A 21,016-nucleotide genomic window follows, 5' to 3' on the forward strand; every position below is an offset into this window, starting at 1 on the left:
ACACCTTAAACAAGAAAAGGAGAAGAACATTTTTTTCACAGCTTCATACGCCTCCAGCACAAGGAAAATAGAGAGAATACTGTAACAATATACATAACACAGAAATAACTTCTTTATGATTTATAAAAATATATACATGCACAAGGCCAGCAACTCAATATAACCTAAAGCGGTCTGTTATTGTGTCAGAGTAATACTTAACAAAGTCTGGTTAAAATATTAGTTAGCTAGCATTTTAGGACCAGCTACTTTAATGCAATTCTATCTACAGAGTTTGTCCTTGATAACTATCTTTGTTGAGACGGAGTTCCTTTTCACTGCGGGGGGACAATTTCTCATTGTCGAATCAATTCAGAATCGAAATCGAAATCTCCCAAGTCCATATTGGGACTTTCTGATCTGAAGAAGAAACACACATAGGCAAATTCATGAGAGTACACAATAGCACAATAGAATTATAGCCCATCCCCTTCATCCTGAACACTTACAATTCAAATTCAAAAATTCAGAGTAAGTGATTTATTACTCAGTTATCGTTTTAAAGGGGACATACCATTCAATGTTATTATAATGTTCACATAAGCAAATAAAATTGAGCTTGCTGAAACCAAGTGGAAAAGCAAGAGGTCCAAGGACCAACGCATTTCGACAAATGTCTTCATCACCTGTATTTCTACTACACTTTCAAAGGAAAACTTACCCTCAAATCCACTTTTTTTTTTGCTGATAAACTGTATAAATGAATGTCAAATAGTGTTGTCTACATATCGTGGTCATATTTTTTGCAAATTAGTACAAGGAAGTAAAAAGATCAACTTTATGCCTGAAAATGTCAGTGTGGTGCCTCTACAGGCGATATGTCTGTACTGCATTTGATTTTTGAATTTGGCGTCATTGTTGGAGGAGGCATACAATCTGATGTCACTGGGAAATCTAATGTCACCTGCCCTGCAGCACAAACACTCCAATGAAACGCTCCCTTTCATGCTTTAGAGCTGACTGACGCCTCACCTCTATGCATTTTTCAATGTTATAACGTTATTCACCTGGAGTACCATTTCCCTTCATTCCAAGTTTGAGCCATCTTGTTTTGTTTAGTAGTGTCTTCCTCTGCTACTGAAGCACTCCGATCTGCTGCGCAATAGATAGAATATGCAAGTGTCCTCGGCATTTCCAAAGCCCATGACAGGGCTGGACTGGCAATCGGGAGAATCAGGAGTTTTCCCGGTGGGCCGACGTACTTTTCGGCCGGTTGGGCCAGTCAGATCGAGATAAGGCCCGTTTTGCACTTACACCGGCCCACAATTAACGGGAAAAGCCATTAGAATCTCTATCATTACATAGGTGCAATTACAAAGCTCCTCCAATGGAGGGATGTGATGCTTTTTATACCCTTCTGGTGGCACGCTTTCTTGAGTTATGGTTCCCAGATAATCTCGCATAATGAGCAATGGGCCTCTGGGACATAACACTCATGCCCCTCACATTGCGAACATAAGAGGAAATAGTTTATTGCAGTGGTTCTCAACCTGGGGGTCGGGACCCCTATAGGGGTCGCGAGACAAATTTGGGGGGTCGCCAGATCATTTAGATAAAATATACATATTCCCATTAGCATATAATCTAATGTTTTATTGCAGCATGTGTTTTCTATTGTACCAGAGTGCCATTATTTGTTCGTAGTTTCATGAATTTTATTTCAGCCATTTGTTTTTTTTCTTATGAGTATGTAGGCTAATGTTCCCATTTCTCACGGTGTGACCCGGGTGGGGGGTCACGAACCCCTTTACCTGTTATAATGGGGGTCGCGGCTCCAAAAGGTTGAGAACCCCCCTCCAGGACCCACAGAACCTTAGACCTCTATTTTTTATACATTTTAGACAAATGTTTGCAAAGAAGTGCATGCTGGGAGTTGTCAGGTGACTCGTCGTCAGTGTGCGCAGTTCGGAAATCTTCTAGTTTCCATTGAAAGGATTTACATACAGTGTTTGGCCTTTTTGGGACTTCTATTTTCTCTACACACCTCTCTAACTCTGTGGTGAGTTTTACCAGTGGGATCATTTGGTTGGTTTTGAGAAGTTTATTTATTTATTTGTAATTGTGAGGAACTTCATTAACGGAACGCACATTTTAAGATTGTTAGGTAATTTTACAAAAGTTACTTCAAGTTCTAAACAACAAGATTAAAGTGTTGAGCGCTATGAGGTGCTAGCTTGAATTCGGCAGAAACAAAATGCAACTATTGTCCTCGATTCGTAGCTTATACTGCTTCAGTTCAAGCCAAGGACTTATTGTTTTACTCATCACCTCGACTATTGCACTGAATATGACTGTTTTTTTTTATTTTTTAGAGGGTCGGTCTTGACCCAAAAGTCCTGGGCCGATTTTTTCTGCCAGTCCAGCCCTGGCCCATGACCATGAAGCTCTGAACCGTTATTCATCCAAATGGTGTTTATCACAGAGCCTTTGATTGGTCAGCATGCCAGTGGCTATCATGGCTTGCATTGTGTGTTTGCCATGGCTAATTCCCCTGCTGCACTACAAGCAACACACAAGATACCTAAAAGAGCAGCCCAGCCCTTATTCAACAGTTCAAGTGTCTTTTCCACACACACACATTCATTTAAAGCAGTATTAACTAACTTGTTTACATTAATAAATCCTTTTCGAGCCAAATTTGAGTGAAAAAAAATATCTCCATTGTTTAATCGGATGTACAAATTCCCTCTCTCCCCTTGTCTTTTCTGTCAGCGTAGTATTTACTCTCACGGAAGAGTAAAACAAAACCGCAACGACACCTGCAGTGGCGCTTATGGCCTCTAGGGGCATGAGTTACTTAGTACGGCTTTAAATTATGTCATGTGAAATATCATTTCTGAGGGTCCCAAAAGCAGGTTTATAAGCCACTATAATGCATGATATGCCCACTTTAAAAAGAATGACCTAAGTGTTCTTTTGCTTAAGTCTTGATTCTCTTGAAATTACTATATGTGCATGTACAGTAATGTCTGGATTGATTACAAATACAGTTGAAACTTACATGTCAAATGGAACTTGTTGTTGATTATCCAGAAATGTGTCCCTGCAAAATAAAGAGGGATTCATTTATTCTTTTGTGAGGGATGTGGTACCATGAGATCATCAAACTGATCACTGCTATGAGAGATCAGTGTAATCATCATCATCATATAGGACTGTCAGCTGAGGTAATATTTTGTTTCACCCATTCACATAGACATCTGACATTTACTTCTTTTGTTTTGGTGTGTCATATTGTCATATTGCATCACTAAATATATGTCCGGTCAGTAGCAGATAGAGGTTAGATTTTAGACCCGAGCCCGAGCCCGGCCCGAGCCCGACCCGACATTCGGGCCGGGCCGGGCCGAGATTTCCCGCATGAGAGTCGGGCTCGGGTCGGGTCGGGCTCTAGTTATTTTAAAAAAAAATGTTTTATTAATGTCATTATAATCTCTAATAAAAATCTATGCAATAGGCGGAGTCTATTGGATACAAAATGTGGCAATACGCAATATAAAATCGAGGAGTCCGGGAGGGAGGTGGTGCAGGTGCGGGGGGCGGGCGCACGTGCTGCTGTGTTGTCACGTTTAAGCAGCATGGTCAGGCTGTGATACCGGCGCCACACAGAGAACATCACTCTTCAGTCTTTCTCTCAGGACAGCGTTTCATTAACAGTGGATAAATAAGCAGTTTGGTCCCTGTTACTGCGTAAAAAGTAGCTTTTGTAGAGCGCGATGTTTATGAAACATGAAGGAGGAGGAGAGAGAGACGGAAAAGAGGAGACAAGACACACTGAGCTGCTCCGCGCCGCGTACGTCTCTGCCCACTCAGGTATGTGCGCTACTGCTGCGTGCACGTATGCCGTGCGCGTAGCCGCGTACCTCGCAAACATGGTGCTGCTGTGCAGATGCACCTATCTGAGCCTTAAATAAATAATTATTTACGTCGGGTTTGTTTCGGGTTCGGGCTGACAATTCACGTTAATTGCTCGGGCTGGGTCGGGTCGGGCTTTATAACCGCGGGCTCGGGTCGGGTCGGGCTTGATTTTTTGGGCCCGATCTAATCTCTAGTAGCAGAGTGTTAAGTAGAGAAATGTTTACTGAAAATAATGTGAACAATGGTTATCTCACATGTATGTATAAAAGTTTCTTACAGGAAGGGGTCGGGATACTGGCCAGGATACTGTGGAATGGAGACTGGAGAGTGGGCCGATGCAGAGTCACCACTATAAACACACAAATGCATGCCTTTACAATGACAACACTTCTAGTTTATTTAGTCTGGACAATATTGATTCCTCATTAGCGAAAGGGCAGCACATGGACTTACACAGGGTAGGTGTCCGGACTGTGAAGAGTTTGAGCTGATTGCATGGTTTGGTCAGGTGGTCCATTCCTGTTCACGATACACACTGCATTACTCATACAAGAAAGTTATTGAAGACAGTTTAATAGTTAAGTCCTACATTTCTGGAGCCTGTGCCACAGTGACCAACTTGAAGGGGAGGTATCCAGAACCAGCCGACTTTGCAGGTCCTGCTTTGAATCAATATTTATTTAAGTTCGTTGGCAATTAAAACATTGACATTATACTATTGTTAAAGGAATAGGCCAACGTGTTTACATACTGAGATATGTGCTTACCTTAGCTTAGACGAGTTGATGCGTAATTGTCTGGTCTTTGTGCGTTCAGCCTCTCCGAGCAGAGATATAGTTCCAAACTGTGGTGAAGTTAGAAGCTACCAAGCTGTTCCACGTTTTGCCAATTTAAATACAGTTACGTGAAAAGTTTTGTCCGCTTAGAAATTCGACATGTTTAATTTTGTGAAACTAGACTTGGATTGTGTAAAGGCTCACGTGGAACAGCTTGGTCGCTTCTAACTTCACCCCAGTTTGGAGTTATACCTATGCTGGGAGAGGCTAATGCTAATAAACATTTGCCTGACTGAGTGCACGCTAAAAGACCAGACAGTTACGCATCAACGCATAAGCTCAGGTAAGAGCATATCTCTGTATGTAAAAACAGTGGCCTATTCCTTTAAGTCTCAAGGGGGACATTACCAATGTAGTACTTTTCAAAAACGCTTTTTGGGATGTTGGGATACAGATAAATCAAGTAGGAGATGTCATGGATGCGGTTGCCGAGGCCACTGATCTCCAGGTCTTTTTTGCTGAAAGGCATTATATTTTGTACTTTTGCAACCCCATCTGGAGAAAAAAGGAATAAATGAAGAATGCAGTTATGCAGCCTTTTCTATCAATCCAACATGCACTGTATTTGTCAATTAGTTAATTATTTTAAAGTAACAAATTACTCATAACAGTTGTCGTCTAAAAGCTTGTGAGCAGTAAAACTATGCACTCTTTGTATGACATAAGGGATGCAAACCAATGCAAATGATATTCCATCACTACAAATATAAATAAGCACTATAAATTCCCAAAACACACAGTGAAAATAATTGAATTAATAAAATATACTCACTTTCAGACACAGCGACATATGCAATCGTGATGGCGCCGATCTCAGAGTCGCTGAAGCGCAGGAGGAAGGTCCCGCCTGGTCTGTCTTTGAGGATCACATGCAAGTGCTGTTTCCCGATAAAGCCAAAAATCAACCTGCCCAAACAACAGATCTATTAATAACATAGAGCGCATTATTAAAGACACCAAACGGCAGCGGTCACCTGTCGCTCCAGTAACAATGAAGGTACTTTTTGGTGAGCTCCATGACTCCCTCGAACCACTGCCAGAAAGTGAACGGTCGTCCGGGCAGTGTCTCCTAAATGAAGATGGGCAAATATACGGTCATTCAAGTGTCATTGTTTTTTTGTTTTTTTATTTAGGTGAAAACAACAACAACAAAACCTGTTTGAGTGAAGATTTATTAATTAATTTAAAAGCTGTTGACCCTATTCTGAAATTCAGGCAATTTTTCAAAATGTAAACAAAATCCCAATCTCAACCGGATAAATCTTTTTTAATTGTCAGGTCTACAGCTTCCTGTGACAGTAAAAACACCTGGGTCAGAGTTTTGAGGAAATATTCATTCTAAGCATTCATTTGTTTGAGTTTTTATAAAAAAGTATATCTCCAGAAAATGGTTTGATCACTGTGTGGAGCATTAGCTGAACCTTTATTGACCAACTTTCTTTCCCTTTTTATTGCATCTATGATGTCAGTTCAGTCTTGTGCCAAAACGTTTTAAATTGCTTTTAGCTTTATGTATAAATATGTTTTGTGTCTATAATGGAATAATATTTTTGCAGTCAATGTGAGGGTGTTACTTGAGAAATAAGCTTGTAAAGCCAATTAAGATGAATTCTTATGTATATTTATATCTATCTGTATGTTGTACCTTGTTGAACTGGGACCAGGACACAAACATGTTGCTGAAGTCACAGGTGTCATGTTTGTCAAAGATCTTTTGGGCCAGAAACAGCAGGTTGTAGTCGTTCAGTTTGTGCCGAGTGTTCACCTCAGATGTGAACTTTATATTCAAAGTGTTGCACATCTGTCTCCACGGCACTCTCTCTGGGACCACAAATGGCATTCTGTCCTAAAGAACAAGGAGTGATAAAAAAGTACATTTAAAGACATTTATTATGGCGAGCAAATATCACTGAGAAGTGAAACTACTGTCGCCACAGCGGATCTGCCCCTCCGGTCTCCAACAACCACTCACTCATACCATATTAACACAGGCAGTGGGTTAATGTGACAGTTCCTTCCTTTCTTCCTCCTTTGTCAAGTGCTCCGAGGGGCAACACACTGGGCCAGATCTTGTACTGGCGCACAGAGGGGCGCAGGCTCTTGTTATTTTCTGAGTGGCGGAGCTATGTGCTTTGCGCCTTCGCCACTTGTGAGAGGACATCACAAGAGGAGTTGACTGCTGTGATGGGAGCACTGACATTCATTTCCTCGTTTACATCGTGCTGCCTAGTGTTCTTGCTTAAGCATGATAGGCTCTCACAGGTCAAACTAAAAACTTTATTTACCCCATCGTGAGCTAAACAATGTTCATGTCATGCTGGCCCGTCCTCACACCTGCGCAAGTAAACTAAGCAGCACGGCCTGATGACATCATCACACAGCACTGTTTGTTTTTATGTTAGACAAAAGCATGAGCCATGGCACGTGAAAAGCGAACGGAAAATAATCCCAGTGGCCTGAAATAACGCAAGTCTGCTTTGCAAAAAAAAAAAAAGGCCAAAAAATAAATAAATAAAAAACGTAAAAAAAGTAAAAATTTGAAAAACAAAACAAAAATTCGAATCGATTTCGATTTTGCGATTATGCTAATTTTGTAATCGTTTACTGTTGTAATCGAAATCGAATTTAGATTAATTGCACACTCCCTCACAACCACTCTCCCGACCACGGAGTCGCTCTGGTTGGAGGATAAAGCGCGTCTCCACCCCAGTACTTCTCCCCTAAATGCGCTAAGTCTGAGTGGCAAGATCACAAAGCGCGCTCCTCCTTAGTGCAAAACGTTGCGCTTTAGTCTGCGTTTTGACACACAAGATACTAATTAAATTGTTACATCTAAACAAAATGTTCTACAATTATTGTTAGTGTAGTTTCGAGAGTGTTTTTATTAAGCAACCGCAATTTCTGCTGTCACTGAGGCTCCGCTGTCACCCAACATGGTTTTGTACTTACTGGTTCTGCAAACGCACAGTCCCAGATGATCGTAGCCATAGCATTGATGTCTTGACTGCCGTGAACGATAACAACTATTGGCACCGAGATCACCTGTGAATGTAAATACAGTCAAGTGTTACCTGGTGTTACACCATTGTGTTCATTGTAGACAATAAAAAGGCCTGACATGTATACTGTAGGGGTAGTCGCAGCCGGTGACGTGGATCTCCCCAGAGAACAGCAGGGCGAACTTCTCCTCTGTCACGCACTCAGAGCCCTTCCGCTCCGCTCGCTTGATCTTTTTGATGGACTGTTGAATCACATTCAAAGTCAGAGTCATGCTTTTACCATTATCATTTGATTGTAGGAAATACCATGTTCCTGAAGGCGGATGATGTGGATTTTGTGGCTGTATTGTGTTCCAGGATGGCTGTGTTGTTCATCAGCTCTCCAACATTATCACTGATCAATCAAGCAAAACAAAGCAATCAGAAAAATCTTAATTTATATTTTTTCATTCCTGCCATCAGGACTGATGACGTTGCTCCACTGATACTACTCAGTATAATATACACGAGTGGGACAAAAAAATCCTATGATAGGATTAGCTTTTGAACTTGAAATATTTTGGCTACTCTACTCACTGTCAATATTAAACCATGTAACTATTAACAAGATAAGCCCTTTTCTACTCAATCTGTATCCAACATGCAGCGAAAAGGACACTATGGTAGCTGCTGATGAAACCTCTGTGGCTTAAAAGCAAAACCTCCTCAACATAAAACAACCCAGTACAGATGACGCGTTAAGAGCCTTTGTCTATGACAGAAAACTCCTGTACGATTGAGAGCTTACACAAGCATCACACATGTCAACACTGCTCATCTATGAGTCTGATAAAATAGTTGGCAGTTGCCATAAAATCAACAGCTCCAAAGGTCCAAAAGCCATGTGCCTGAAACCCATGAATATCAGAATAGCTGTGACTCACTTGGGTAGACCTCCTTGGCCGAGCGCGCGCGCCTGCTGTTCATTGATGATCTGCACCTTTAATAAGGCAGGTTTTCCCGGCGCTATTTTATCTCCAAACAGGTAACGCACAGACGCAGAGAATTTCGACTGCGTTTTGATGACCTGCGGTGGCTGCTTTTCAACAACCAGAGAGCTGCAACAAACAAGCACCAATTTGTGAATAACAAGTTTCTTAAAATGTCCTCTTAAAGATGACTGAAATGTTACCTCTGAACCAGAACTGTGATCAGAGCTGTAAGTTTCTCCTTTAGGCCCAAATTTGTTGGGTCTCCAACCAAAAACACCTCCTGTCGCAGCTTGGCATTCATCTCCAACAACTGCTCAAACCTACACAGCAAGACAATAATAAAAATAATAATAATAATAGTGCCAACAAGATCAAATAACACTGCTGAGAAAACAAAGGTTCTGCTCAAATTCCAATATAATGGCAGCTAGAGTGCAACGCTACAAGTACAAGCCCTAGCATGGCCAATTTGCCAAACATGCTGAGAGAGTTATGTGGATAAAGAACTCACATACTCTTGGCTGTGGAGTGCAGGACTCAAAAGTGAAACTGAGAGCTTAATTATAGCTGCACAGGTCCAAGCTTTAAATACCCGATACCACCAGAAGAAAGTGATGGGCATGTAGGTCAGCAGCACATGTCGCATGTGTGGAGAGGCAGAACAGAACATCAGTCATATAGTTTCTGGCTGCAAAATTTTGGCTCCAAAAGAGTATCAGACACAGACAGACACAACAAGGTTGGAACCTACCTCCATTGGGCACTATGCCAAAGAATGATTGCAGGGACAAGTGAGAAGTGATATGAACACAAAACCGTGGTGGTTGCAGTGGTGATTGTGTGCTTATGTGTGCTTATGTGGACATGACCATCCCTACAGTCCTATCACGGAAAATTGGCCAGACATTGTGCCATGACAAGAACAATAAAATGTGCTATTTGATTGATGTGGCTATCCCAGATGACAAAAACATCTTAAAGAAAGAAGCGGAGAAAATCACAAAGTAGAGAGTTCCGCTTCCCCGATGGCCCTGTGTACCAAACTGTTCCTCAGTCGACTGCAACTGAACTATTGCACAGATATAAGCACTTACTACTACTAATGTATTATTTTATTATTTTATAATCTGTAAATGTGGATGCAGCTGTGGGAAAATGAAACAGATTTTTGAAACGTTTTCCAGATTGCCCGGCTTGTTAACTGTTCTTTAATCTATATTTTTGTGGATTTTGTAATTTTGTAGATTTTGAGGAATCCACAAGTTTTGAAATAGATCTTTAGGATAGATCCTAATGGTCACATGAACAAATTTGTTTCACCAGACTCCATATATAATATAGGCTGTTAGAATATTGTGGTGTCACCTGAAACCCAGCACATCAGTTCGTTAAATAAACTGTTTCCTATTTCTTAAAAAGACATAAGCAGCTCCAGACCCAGCCTGAAAGGGGTGTAGGTTGTCGTCGAAGGGGTGTCCAATGGCGGCTTTGTGCTGCTCGTAGTTCCAGATCTTGAGTTTGGAGAGGAGGTCAACTTGGTAGTGCTCCAGTCGCTCGACACACTCCTGCAGCAGATGCACTCTAGTCTGCCCAAACACATTGACAAAAACATACATCTGAAGTTTTTAATTGGAAAGAATGACAAAGTTGAACTAGACCTTTGAAGCACGGATTATTATACTTCTTTCAGGTCAGGTCTTTTCAGGACAAACATTAACTTTAAGATCACATTGTGTTCGAAAATGTCATGTTTATCTAAAATGACTCATTAAAAGTTCCACATGGTCTCTTTTTCAATTCAATTCTTCTGTCTTTGCTCCCCAGTATGTCATCAAACGCGCTAATACCGGAGGGTGCTGCATCACGTGGCTTCGTAGTTGCACAGCTCCAGTGGATGTTTTTGTCTTTTGGACCTCTGCAGAGGAGGGCTGATCTTGGCGCTCATGGCGGAAAGCTGCCTGGTTATATACAGCAACGAACTAACATATTCAATTGTCTGGTTTTGGAACTTACAACTGCCATCGAGTGCAGATTGTACTCCTTCTGTTGGATACAAATGCGAAGGTTTTTCTGGGGATCTTCATTCAAAGGATCCAGGCCGTTCTGCATCACAGACCCTAGTCCACAATAACAATAATTAAAATCACATTAGTAATTTAAATTATCTTTATGTTTCATAGATACACTTATAAATAACGAAGTTGAGGCAACAATACTCTTAATTACTCGTTCACAATACTGTTTTGGCTCCTCTAACCACCTGTTTAAAGCACTATAACTCAACTTCAGAGAGAAAGTGTACCTTGTGGCACCATCGCTTCGAACTTTTCTCTGTCCAAATTGAGTTCTTCCTGCAAGACATGAATTTTCTGTCGGATGTCTTGGATCTCCAGGACTTTGTTGACAAGTTGGTCCATGGTTATGTTCGGAGCCGTGGGCTTCGCCTGGTACTGAGAACATGATATCTGAGGGTACTGAACACATCGAAAGAGAAATTATTCACAGTGACTTTGTTTATTGAACTACGTTTAAATATCCCAAAGCTTACATTGCTGAGCAGAAACTGTTCTTTCCTGAGGATGTCTCTCACCAATACTGCAAACTCCAGGGGCTGTGGCTGGAAATATGCCTATACAAAAGCAATGGTATACTTTATTGTCCCTCAATGGTGAAATTTGTCTTGTCACATAATGATTCAATTTAAAACAATTCAAACTCATGATGAACCACATATCAGATGGAAAAAGCCCCATAGCTGACAGTGTCTTAAAGAGGGGGTATTATGCAAAATTGACTTTTTCAAGCTTTACATCATTTTATTGTGTCAATCCCTCATTAAAAACATGCCTGAAGTGTTGCCTTGGCACATTCACATATTTTTGAGTAATCTGTAAAAACTCTGACGGCAGCCATTTTAGGGATAGGTTTGCCTGAGTCCTCCTAGGAACGCCCCCACCTCCTGGAGACGCCTCCGAGCTTTCGTCACCAGCCAAGCTTTCGTCACCAGCCGAGTAACCAAACACTGCTCCTCAGCAGAACCCCCTCCCCACTGATGCCACAGACAGCGTGTGGAGGGGGCGTGTCGGAAAGGGTCAGAGGTTCTTATAGAGACAGAGGCCTATTTCAAGACATTCACTACAGCCATTTTGAGAGAGCAATTTTATACAAGGCAGTTATTTTAATTTACTGCATTTACAGACCAACAGAAGGTTTCATCATCATTGTAGTGTGTTATAGACTGGTGCTATGTGATTGAAAAAAGCATAATACCCCCTCTTTAATCCAGTCTATTGGCAACACAGCAATGAGTAGTTTGACTGGGAAATTTGCATGAATTCCACAAGTGGTTGCTCATCCTTTTCCAGGTCAAGAGCAACCAGACAACACGTTTTTCCAACCCTATACTAGGACTGAATGGTGAGATTAGGCGGATTAACCAATCAAAGAAACGCATGGTCCTTAAAACATGTGGTGTTTTACTGTGTGCAAGACCATGAAACTTAACAGCCAAACTACTATTTTAATTACAGGCGAGAGCAGTAATATAAAGTTTGGTTTGACTGATACGTAATTTGAGCGTCTTCCGCATTTGAGTGCCACAGGGAAATGATCAGGTTATGCTGGAAAGGCTGGCTGGGCAAATGTGAGTGAGTCTTATAGGGCTCAAAGTCTAATCAAATGTGGCAAAAACCATGACCTTGCCACCAATTTAGTATCAAGCTTGTTTGGAGACCATTGGGAAAACTGTAGGGGCACCATGTATTCTTTTGTATTGATCAGTGAAATACAAACCAGAGTTTTGCTGATCTGCAGGAGCTTAAGCTTGTCCACAATGCTGCTGTTCTGCTCCGAGGTGATTTGCAGCAGCTTTATCACTTGGTCCAACAGGTGTTTGGCTCGGGCTTCCAGCTCCAATTTACTGGGCTCAAAGTCCTCCCTGTAAGTCAAAGGATGTACACATATAGACTATGAGTCATTGTCCATAAATACTGTATATGATCTGTCAATACAGTGTTCCCACCAGATTTGCTGCTCAATCCAATCCGCAAGAAAGTGTCGGACATCGATGGGGAATTTGGCGGGATACAAGTCATTGACCATGTCATGGGACAGATACTGGAACAGCTGGGTCACCTGGGACCACTGCGCCATGGTCACTCACGATACGCAGAGCTGAAAAACAATCATGGTTTTCTATCAAATGTACGTATTTATTTACATTGACAACGCATTTACAAATATGCATACACATATATTATTGTACAAATACTTGATGCAGGATTATAGCCATTATTTTCATGATCTGTCCCCTGCCGGGTCCAGCCCAGCTCTCCACCACTCACTCAGCAAACAATTATTCATTAAAAGCATACAGTGTGTCTGTGTACACACTGCCGTACGCGCACTCTTACTCTCACCTTTTTCCCCACAGCCGCCCACACTCCGCTTCCCAAACCCACATATTCCCAAGCATCAAACCCTATCCACCCTCACAGGGCTGACAAATTTCTAATTTAAGTGTCAAAATCTTGTCTGGAATATTATATTATATTAGATTGGATTCTATTTTTTTCAACTAATCAAATCGAAAATGCTAAGAAATATAACAAAAATGGTGCTCAGGAAAATGTAAATGGTCTCATTTTATACAATGCTTTTCCACCGAGATCCACCGAGATCTGATGGGATCAGGCAGAGCAAAGGCAAGCTAAGCAGGGAAGGGCCTGGTGGGAAGTTGGATGAGAGTCCGTTTGGGAACACCAGGAATCCTGGGTGAATATAGTGAGTGAGTGGTTGGTGGTGATCACAGGGGCGATGGCACAGACTGGTTGTCTCGCTTCTGTCAGTCTACCTCAGGGCAGCTGTAGCTACCACCAAAGAGCATGGCGTGTAAAGCGCAATACAGCAATAAGCCATTATTATTATTAATTATTATTGTTATTATTATTATTATTATTATTATTATTATTATTATTATTATTATTATTATTATTATTATTATTATTATTATTATTATTATCATCTCAGCATTTGAGCTGGTTCGTTCACCAGGGGCCAACCAGGTCCCTCAGGTTTGGCTCAGGTCTTCAGCCAAGGACTCTTTGAAGTATGCGGGCAGTCTATTATTATTATTATTATTATTATTATTATTATTATTAGTGTTATTGTTATTGTTATTATTATTATTATTATTATTATTATTATTATTATTATTATTATTATTAATGTTATTACCTACATTTGGCACTCAAAGTGCTTTATATCAGGGAGCCACGCACCCATTCACACGCTCAATCATACACAAATGTAAACAGACACTGGAGGCAAAGTGGGTCTTGTCCAAGAACACAACAGCGTGGAGCTGTGGGAGCCAGGGTTTCGAATGGACACTGTGTTTGGAATCCAAGCAAACTGGTATACTCAACTAAACCCCTTTTAGTTCACAGCCCAATGTTTGGGAACAAAATACACGGGTTAATAGCCTCTGCCAAAGCAAACTGTGTTTGTTTAGTTTGACCTTAATGCCCTACAGTGGATGCACACAACTGCTACAGGTCAAACTTAGAAAAAGATTTGATCACCGTATATGCAGTTTATGCCATATTATTAGTTTAGGCATCCCTTTCTAGATGCTCATTGCTCACCAAATTTGACAGTACACCTGGGAATGCAATAATAACTCAGTTATTTCCACACCAGGGAAAAGTTTGTGCAGGCAGCCAGTGGTTACATAACAGAAGGGAGAGTTTAGAGAAGATTGTAAATGAGCCAAACACTGTTTATAACTAGAGAACCATTTGAATCAAGTGACTGTATGACTGGAGCATTTAGGTACAGCACACCGTGAAACCGGCCTAAATCAGTTACAGTGGCATCCTGTCAGTGTTATCTCTGCCTCACATCTGCCTAGAGACATTGAACAAGTTTCCCCACTGTTGAATCATTCTCCTGCTTGGCCCGTGCAAGTACAAGCACATGAAATCACGATAGTAATGTGGTGAAATAATTTGTGTATATTCTATCACATTGTGTTGCTTGTGCATGTTTTTCCAAAGAAAATACCTGGCACAAACTTGTATGGGCAAAAGAATTGTCAGCAACTACAGACTAAAGGCGTGTTAACGCCCTGGATACAACTCACTTCATTCTGTTTTTATTTGTATCTTTTTGATTTATTGGTCTATTTGTTGGGACAATGTATAATAATGAACACACATGGGTCTCATGCATGTAAACACACCACACGGCCAGGTGCTATAGCGAGTGCAAGCTTTTTGTGGGCATGTTGCATATAATTGACCATTTCTAAAATGCGTGTATTACACTACTAGGGCCAAGTCTGAGATATGGGACACTGGTGCGTTAGTAAATAAATGTGCAGAAGAGATGGCTGAATATCCATTTTTGCACGTGCTGCTTGTTTTGGGCAAACACTTGGTAAATGACCCCCAAAGTAACTGGAAATGGAAACATGGCAAGAAGATCCGCTTAAATCAGGATTTTACTAGTTTATTTTCATTTCAGTATTGTTTTGGTCCAGATTAAGTGGTTTTATACTCTTTCTTCTTTACAATTACATTTTAAAAAAAGTAACTGTTTATGATTTTTAAAGTAGATAGAATAGAACTCACTGTGTTGAGATGGTTTGTTAAAATAATTATCGCAACACTTAAAACATATATTGCTTTTATTAAATGATAATAATCGTAATGATATGAGGAGCACAACGTCCGCGCAGTAACTCCTAAAGGTTATTGACGGAAGTGAGCGGGGGAAGTCTTTGCTCCTCGTATCATTACGCCTCACAATATAGTACCCCTTTTTATCTGCTTATAAAATCGACATGTTACATTTCTGTGTAAATATACTTCGCTTGAAAACACTTCACGTAACTTTATTTAAATAGGGAACACGTGGAAGAGCTTGGTAGCTTCTATCGTGAGCTTTTTTGGAGCTATATGACATGTGGGAGAGGCTGCGCACGTGCTCCGTTTGCGTGACAGAGCGCACGGACAAAGACCAGACGGGTATATATTAACTCGTCTAAGGTTAGGTAAGAACATATCTCAGTATGTAAAAACGGTGGCCTATTCCTTTAAACCCGTCTGAGTGATATCTCGCCCCCATCTCGTCTGAAGTGCGCAGATAGGAGATGCACTACTTTCCAGTCTGCATCAGGAGACAACAACATTGTAAACCATGTCACATATCATAATTTGTGGTCTTTGTTTATCGTGTCTTAACATCCTTTGATTAACACTCCCATGGCATTTAACCCTTTAGATGCCAGATTTTTGAACATACATTTTGTTACATGTAATGTAAAAAATAAATAAAAAATGTACAAAGTGGATTAAGTTGTGATACACTGATAAACCCCTATTGGAGTTCTGGAGGAAACAGGCTATTTGTAATTTTGGCAACTTTGGCACATAAAGGGTTAAAACCAGATTGCATAAAAAGCACAATGGTGTTTGTTACATAAGCACTGCTTGAACCACAATAATGTCTTCAGTACTTCCTCTTGTTTCATCTTACTTGGGCTAACTGCACATGATGATATAGAAAGGTGATTATGCAAACGTGCACAGTTCATATGAAAGCATTAAAAGGTAAATGTGTAAAAATAAAAATGTAGACGCATGATGATCCTGATCTCACAAGATAGAATAAAGAACCCAACCTGTGTTTGGCAAGCAAAACTGCATCAATAACATAATCATTCATACCTCATGGTTTAACTTAACAGTTAATAAACATGAACATGCCAGCAATAGCAGCCAGTCAGCCATGTACCAAACCTAATGCTGGGCTATCTGTGGTCAAAGCAAAGCTGCAGTATCTTCATGTATACAAACAGGTGGTGTCCCGCAAAGTTACAAGTCCTGAGGAGAGGTGAGTCAATTTACAAAAAATATTTTTTTCACCAGTGAAAATAATAATTTGTGTATATTATTCTATTTTGTGTATACTGAGTATACTGTGGGGGAAAGAGAACTAAAAATATCCAGAGGACATAGGGACAGCCCATTAAACCAATCATGCATTTTATTCCCGGTATCACTTTATTTGGAAACACTTTATTTTACACTACCCTTGATACATTGTACGTAACTAAATTTAGCGTAATGTAATGTGCTCTGTAACAACTTGTAATAACTTGTACCGATGGGTTAGATACACAATGGAATAATATGTATTAGTAGTTTGTAGGTACATAATGTAATACGACATAATTCTAACTCTAACCCTAACCTTAAGCCCGAACCCTAAGGCCCTTGTGTCCTATTACATTATGTACCTACAAAGTACTAATACAAGTTATTCCATTGTGTACGTACTGCATAGGTACAGGTTAATGCAGATTGTTACAGAGCACATTACATTGTATTAAATCTAGTTAGGTACAATGTAACAAAGTGTAGTGTAAAATAAAGTGATAGCTCACCCTAACCTAAACCTTAAGCCCCAACCCTAAGGGCCTTGTGTCCTATTACATTATGTACCTCCAAAGTACAAACACATATTATTCCATTCTGTATGTAGTGCATAGGTACACGTTATTACAGATTGTTACAGAGCACATTACATTGCACTAAATTTAGTTCGGTACAATGTATCGCTGGCTTAAAGGGGCTAGATGCAAGTTTGCCATTTTACTCACTACTGCCATCTCAGGTCTTACGTGTAACTGCACCTTCTATATTAAGCTTGTGCATGACGGCACTTCGGACCCGAATTAACACCTTTTTGAGTGACAGTTCATGATTTTAGAGGCATTTGTGGTGGACAGGTCTGGGCTCATTCTACACATTAGGACATGGCTGGAACATGTAGGGGGAGGAAAATATATTATTTTAACATTTTTAAACTCTGTATAGTCCCTTTAAGGTTAGAGTTAGAGTTGGAATTATATCTTATTACATTATGTACCTACAAACTACAAATACATATTATTCCATTGTGTATCTAACCCATAGGTACAGCTTACTACACATTGTTACAAAGCCTATTACATTGTACTACATTTAGTTAGGCACAATGTATAGTGTAAAATTAAGTGTTGCCTTATTTCGTTTCTCTGTCGAAAGTAAAACTCTTTAGTGCCACAAAACCTCTAACTGAAAAGATGAAGTTTACAGTGCACAGTTTAGTAGGTAATAGTGGCTCACTTCATTTCACTTCATTCTGGAACTTTGGTATGTCACATGTACCACTGGTGATACTTCTACTGGTGGTCCTCAAGGTCATTTTAGGCTCATGACATTTTAGTTTTTATTCATTTTTAATCAGTGATGTTTTCATTTAAAGGGACTATAGACAGAATTTAAAAATGTTAAAATTATGTATTTTCCACCCCTCAGCAACGTCCTAATGTGCAGAATGAGCCCAGACCTATTCACCACAACTGCAGCTAAAATCCTGCACGTTACTCAAAAAGTTGGTATTTCGGGCTGAGCTATCTCCAAAAGTAAGTCTCTAGTACGGACAGAGTTATGAATTTTTAAAGAAGAATCCTAAAAAAAAAAGGAGAATTCTAAAAAGAAAAAATAATTCCACACATGCCCAGCAGAGGGCACTGACATAATAAGACATCAGGATATAAACAACATATTAAAGCCATGTGGTAAATGGTCAGTCTTTGCCTGGCTCTGCCATATTCTCTGTCCATTCCATGCAGGTAAGTTAGTCTGGCAAAGGAGCAATAGGAGCAGTTTGAACGGGCGGGCCTAACGCGCACAGATTGTCAGTGAAATAAACCAATCAGCAATTAGCGGACGTAATCCAATTCAGAAAATATGCACAGAAAATAAACTGAGGAGAGCGGGGAGGCAATAAGTGTAAGTTGTTATTTATTAGGTCACAGTCATTTATAATATATGGGGGGCTGAATTTCGGGCCCGATCCAAAACGAGTCGACACCCCTGGCGTAATACCTGAGGTGGCAGTGGCGAGTGAAAAAAGAGACAACTTCCACCTAGTCCCTTTAAGCTTTAGTTTGCATTTAAAGGGGCTAGATGAAAGTTAGCCATTTTATACTCACTACTTTTATAGGCAGCTGTGATAAACATGTCTGGGCTCATTCTACACATTAGGACATTGTTGAAATATGTAGGGAGAGGAACAAACTTAATTTTAACATTTTTAAACTCTGTATAGTCCCTTTAAGTCACGTGTTTTTCAAATAGGCCATGGTTAACACAACACATATCTGTCTAACTTTATTTCGTATTTTTTCTATGGTATTTTTTGTGCACGCTTATAAGTAGCTGCCTTACAACTTTGACTTAGCATTGTCTAACCAAGCTTAAGCTATAGGCTTTCACACAAATGTTGTGGGTTATTCCTATCAGATAAGATCACAACACAATTGTATATGGCGATTTATAATGACAAAATGTGAATCGTGCAGACCATATTATGCATGCAATCCTCTTTGATAACATACTCTTCTGTACAGGCCAACATATTCACAAGACTTACTACTGCAGCTGCCAAAACACATTAAGGAATAGGCAAGTAGATTAAACAATGGGCACTCCCAGTACTTGGCACTAACCTAATGAAACTAATTTCCAAAGAACAACTTATTTACAAACTTTCCACTTTAAATATAGGGTACTCATGAAACGTTAGAGAGAGTAAAAAGGTTGAATATTAGGCGAGTATCACGGGCAAGTAGCAACGTTGCGTTAGAGTATACAGGCCGCTCGAAGCCTGCAGTATACTGTTTGTTTTGTTTGTAAATTGTATCCAAGTCTGGATCAGACAAGATCGGATACATACAGCTGGCATCAAAGAAAACACTTGTGCCTTTCATTGCTGCCCGCTGTACCAGTATAACAATTACAAAGCACGTTTACTCACCAATTATTCAGATTCAAAAGATATGCAGTTCTATTTCTCCAAATATGGCTGGTGCGCAGTTTCACTCAATTAGGCCATTTCCGTGTCCCATGTTTCAGTTCTCCCGAAGGTGTATGGTCTTGGGGTGATGCAGGGTCAATCAAGGCACGGGGGAAAGTTTGTCTGACCACACAGCGGATTTTGTGTGACCACTGACAACTTTCCTCCTGTTCTCTTCTTTCTTGACACTTCCCTGTTACGCGCGACGAGTCAGGGGCGCGCGCTTGATTTCCTGTTCAAGTTCACGCAACACCCGTGACAAGCAAAAAGCGACCAGCCTGAAAGGAAGCACTGGAGATGAATCCAGGGTAGTACGACACAGTAACTGGGCAAGTTTACGAGACCCAAACCGAAACTGTTAAAGTGTACAATATGCGCAGACTTCCCCAGAAGAGTGGGCGGAGTGACGTCGAGTCATTTCACCGCACGAGGAAAACTTCCAGTAATCTGTGAGCTGACATCCGATCCTGCAGTCTCGAGAATGGGCACTCAGGAGCACTAATGCAGACCACACGAGTTATGTCACTAGAACCGCTAAGTGCTCTGAATAATACACTTTGGGTTTAGCAATCAGCGTACATCTAAACAGGCTGTCAGTTGGCATGCACTTTGTCCAGCAGGGGGCGCGCACGTTCCTTCTATTGTCGTGGGAATATGGCAACAGAAGTCAAGCGGAAATTGCAAAAGTGAAAATGGTGTCCTAATTAAATCAGGAATATGCATTATTTGATTGGTAAGAGCATACCGCCAAGTAGCCTATAGAGGGTATGCCAGTGGTGTCACAGCAATGCAACGTGGCAAGAGAATTCTCAACATTAGGTTGTGTTCATGTGACGTCACAACATTCTAAACAACTGAACAATTGAAAGAATAACATTGCAGACAGAGGTGGGGAGAAGATTTAGACATTTTATTGAGTTACTGAATACTGAATAATTGCCTTTAAATGTATTGTGTATCGTATTCAGCGCTTTGAGAAACTTGGTAATACAGGTGTAAAGCGCAATGCAAGTGTAAGGCATTATTATGGTGTATAATTACAAAAATGAAGACTACAATTGTTAGAACAACTATTATTAACTCACTTACCATTAATGAGGAACTCAAAAACTCTCTTGGCAGATGGAGCAGCAGATACAGCATCATGTGACACATGTGCAGTGTTTGTGTGAACTGTGCCATAAAGCGTTTTAAATCTTTATTTTATTTTAGGAGGAAAAACAGGTCAATATTAAAAGTTCTTTCTTAATGATGTTGTGCAATATGGAGCTCAAATGTAATGATTGATACTGCTGCATTCCCTTGATATTTGGAAAACAACTGTTTTCTACAAAACAGTTACTCAAAATGAGTAGCCTACTCTAAATACATATTCTAAGTACATGTTACTCCCCAATACTGATTG

The 21,016-nt window shown here is 40.4% G+C and overlaps 1 protein-coding gene across 1 annotated transcript; it reads right to left on the bottom strand.

The window, feature by feature from the left end:
* Positions 1 to 196: 196 nt before the first annotated feature.
* stat6 (signal transducer and activator of transcription 6, interleukin-4 induced) lies at positions 197 to 20,079 on the bottom strand. The gene is made up of 21 exons (XM_079559116.1): positions 19,573 to 20,079; positions 12,725 to 12,876; positions 12,496 to 12,640; positions 11,252 to 11,332; positions 11,006 to 11,177; positions 10,717 to 10,820; positions 10,141 to 10,289; positions 8,904 to 9,023; positions 8,656 to 8,829; positions 8,039 to 8,126; positions 7,852 to 7,974; positions 7,683 to 7,775; positions 6,379 to 6,579; positions 5,708 to 5,802; positions 5,506 to 5,639; positions 5,082 to 5,228; positions 4,487 to 4,556; positions 4,351 to 4,416; positions 4,175 to 4,246; positions 3,041 to 3,082; positions 197 to 399 (listed from the first exon to the last, which is right to left on the bottom strand). Exons 2-21 carry the CDS (start codon positions 12,853 to 12,855, stop codon positions 336 to 338), a joined length of 2,271 nt encoding a protein of 756 aa, XP_079415242.1. The 5' UTR covers positions 12,856 to 12,876; positions 19,573 to 20,079; the 3' UTR covers positions 197 to 335.
* Between the last annotated feature and the right edge of the window lie 937 nt (positions 20,080 to 21,016).

Source organism: Gobius niger (assembly GCF_951799975.1).
Source record: "Gobius niger genome assembly, chromosome: 6".
Lineage (NCBI taxonomy): Eukaryota > Metazoa > Chordata > Actinopteri > Gobiiformes > Gobiidae > Gobius > Gobius niger.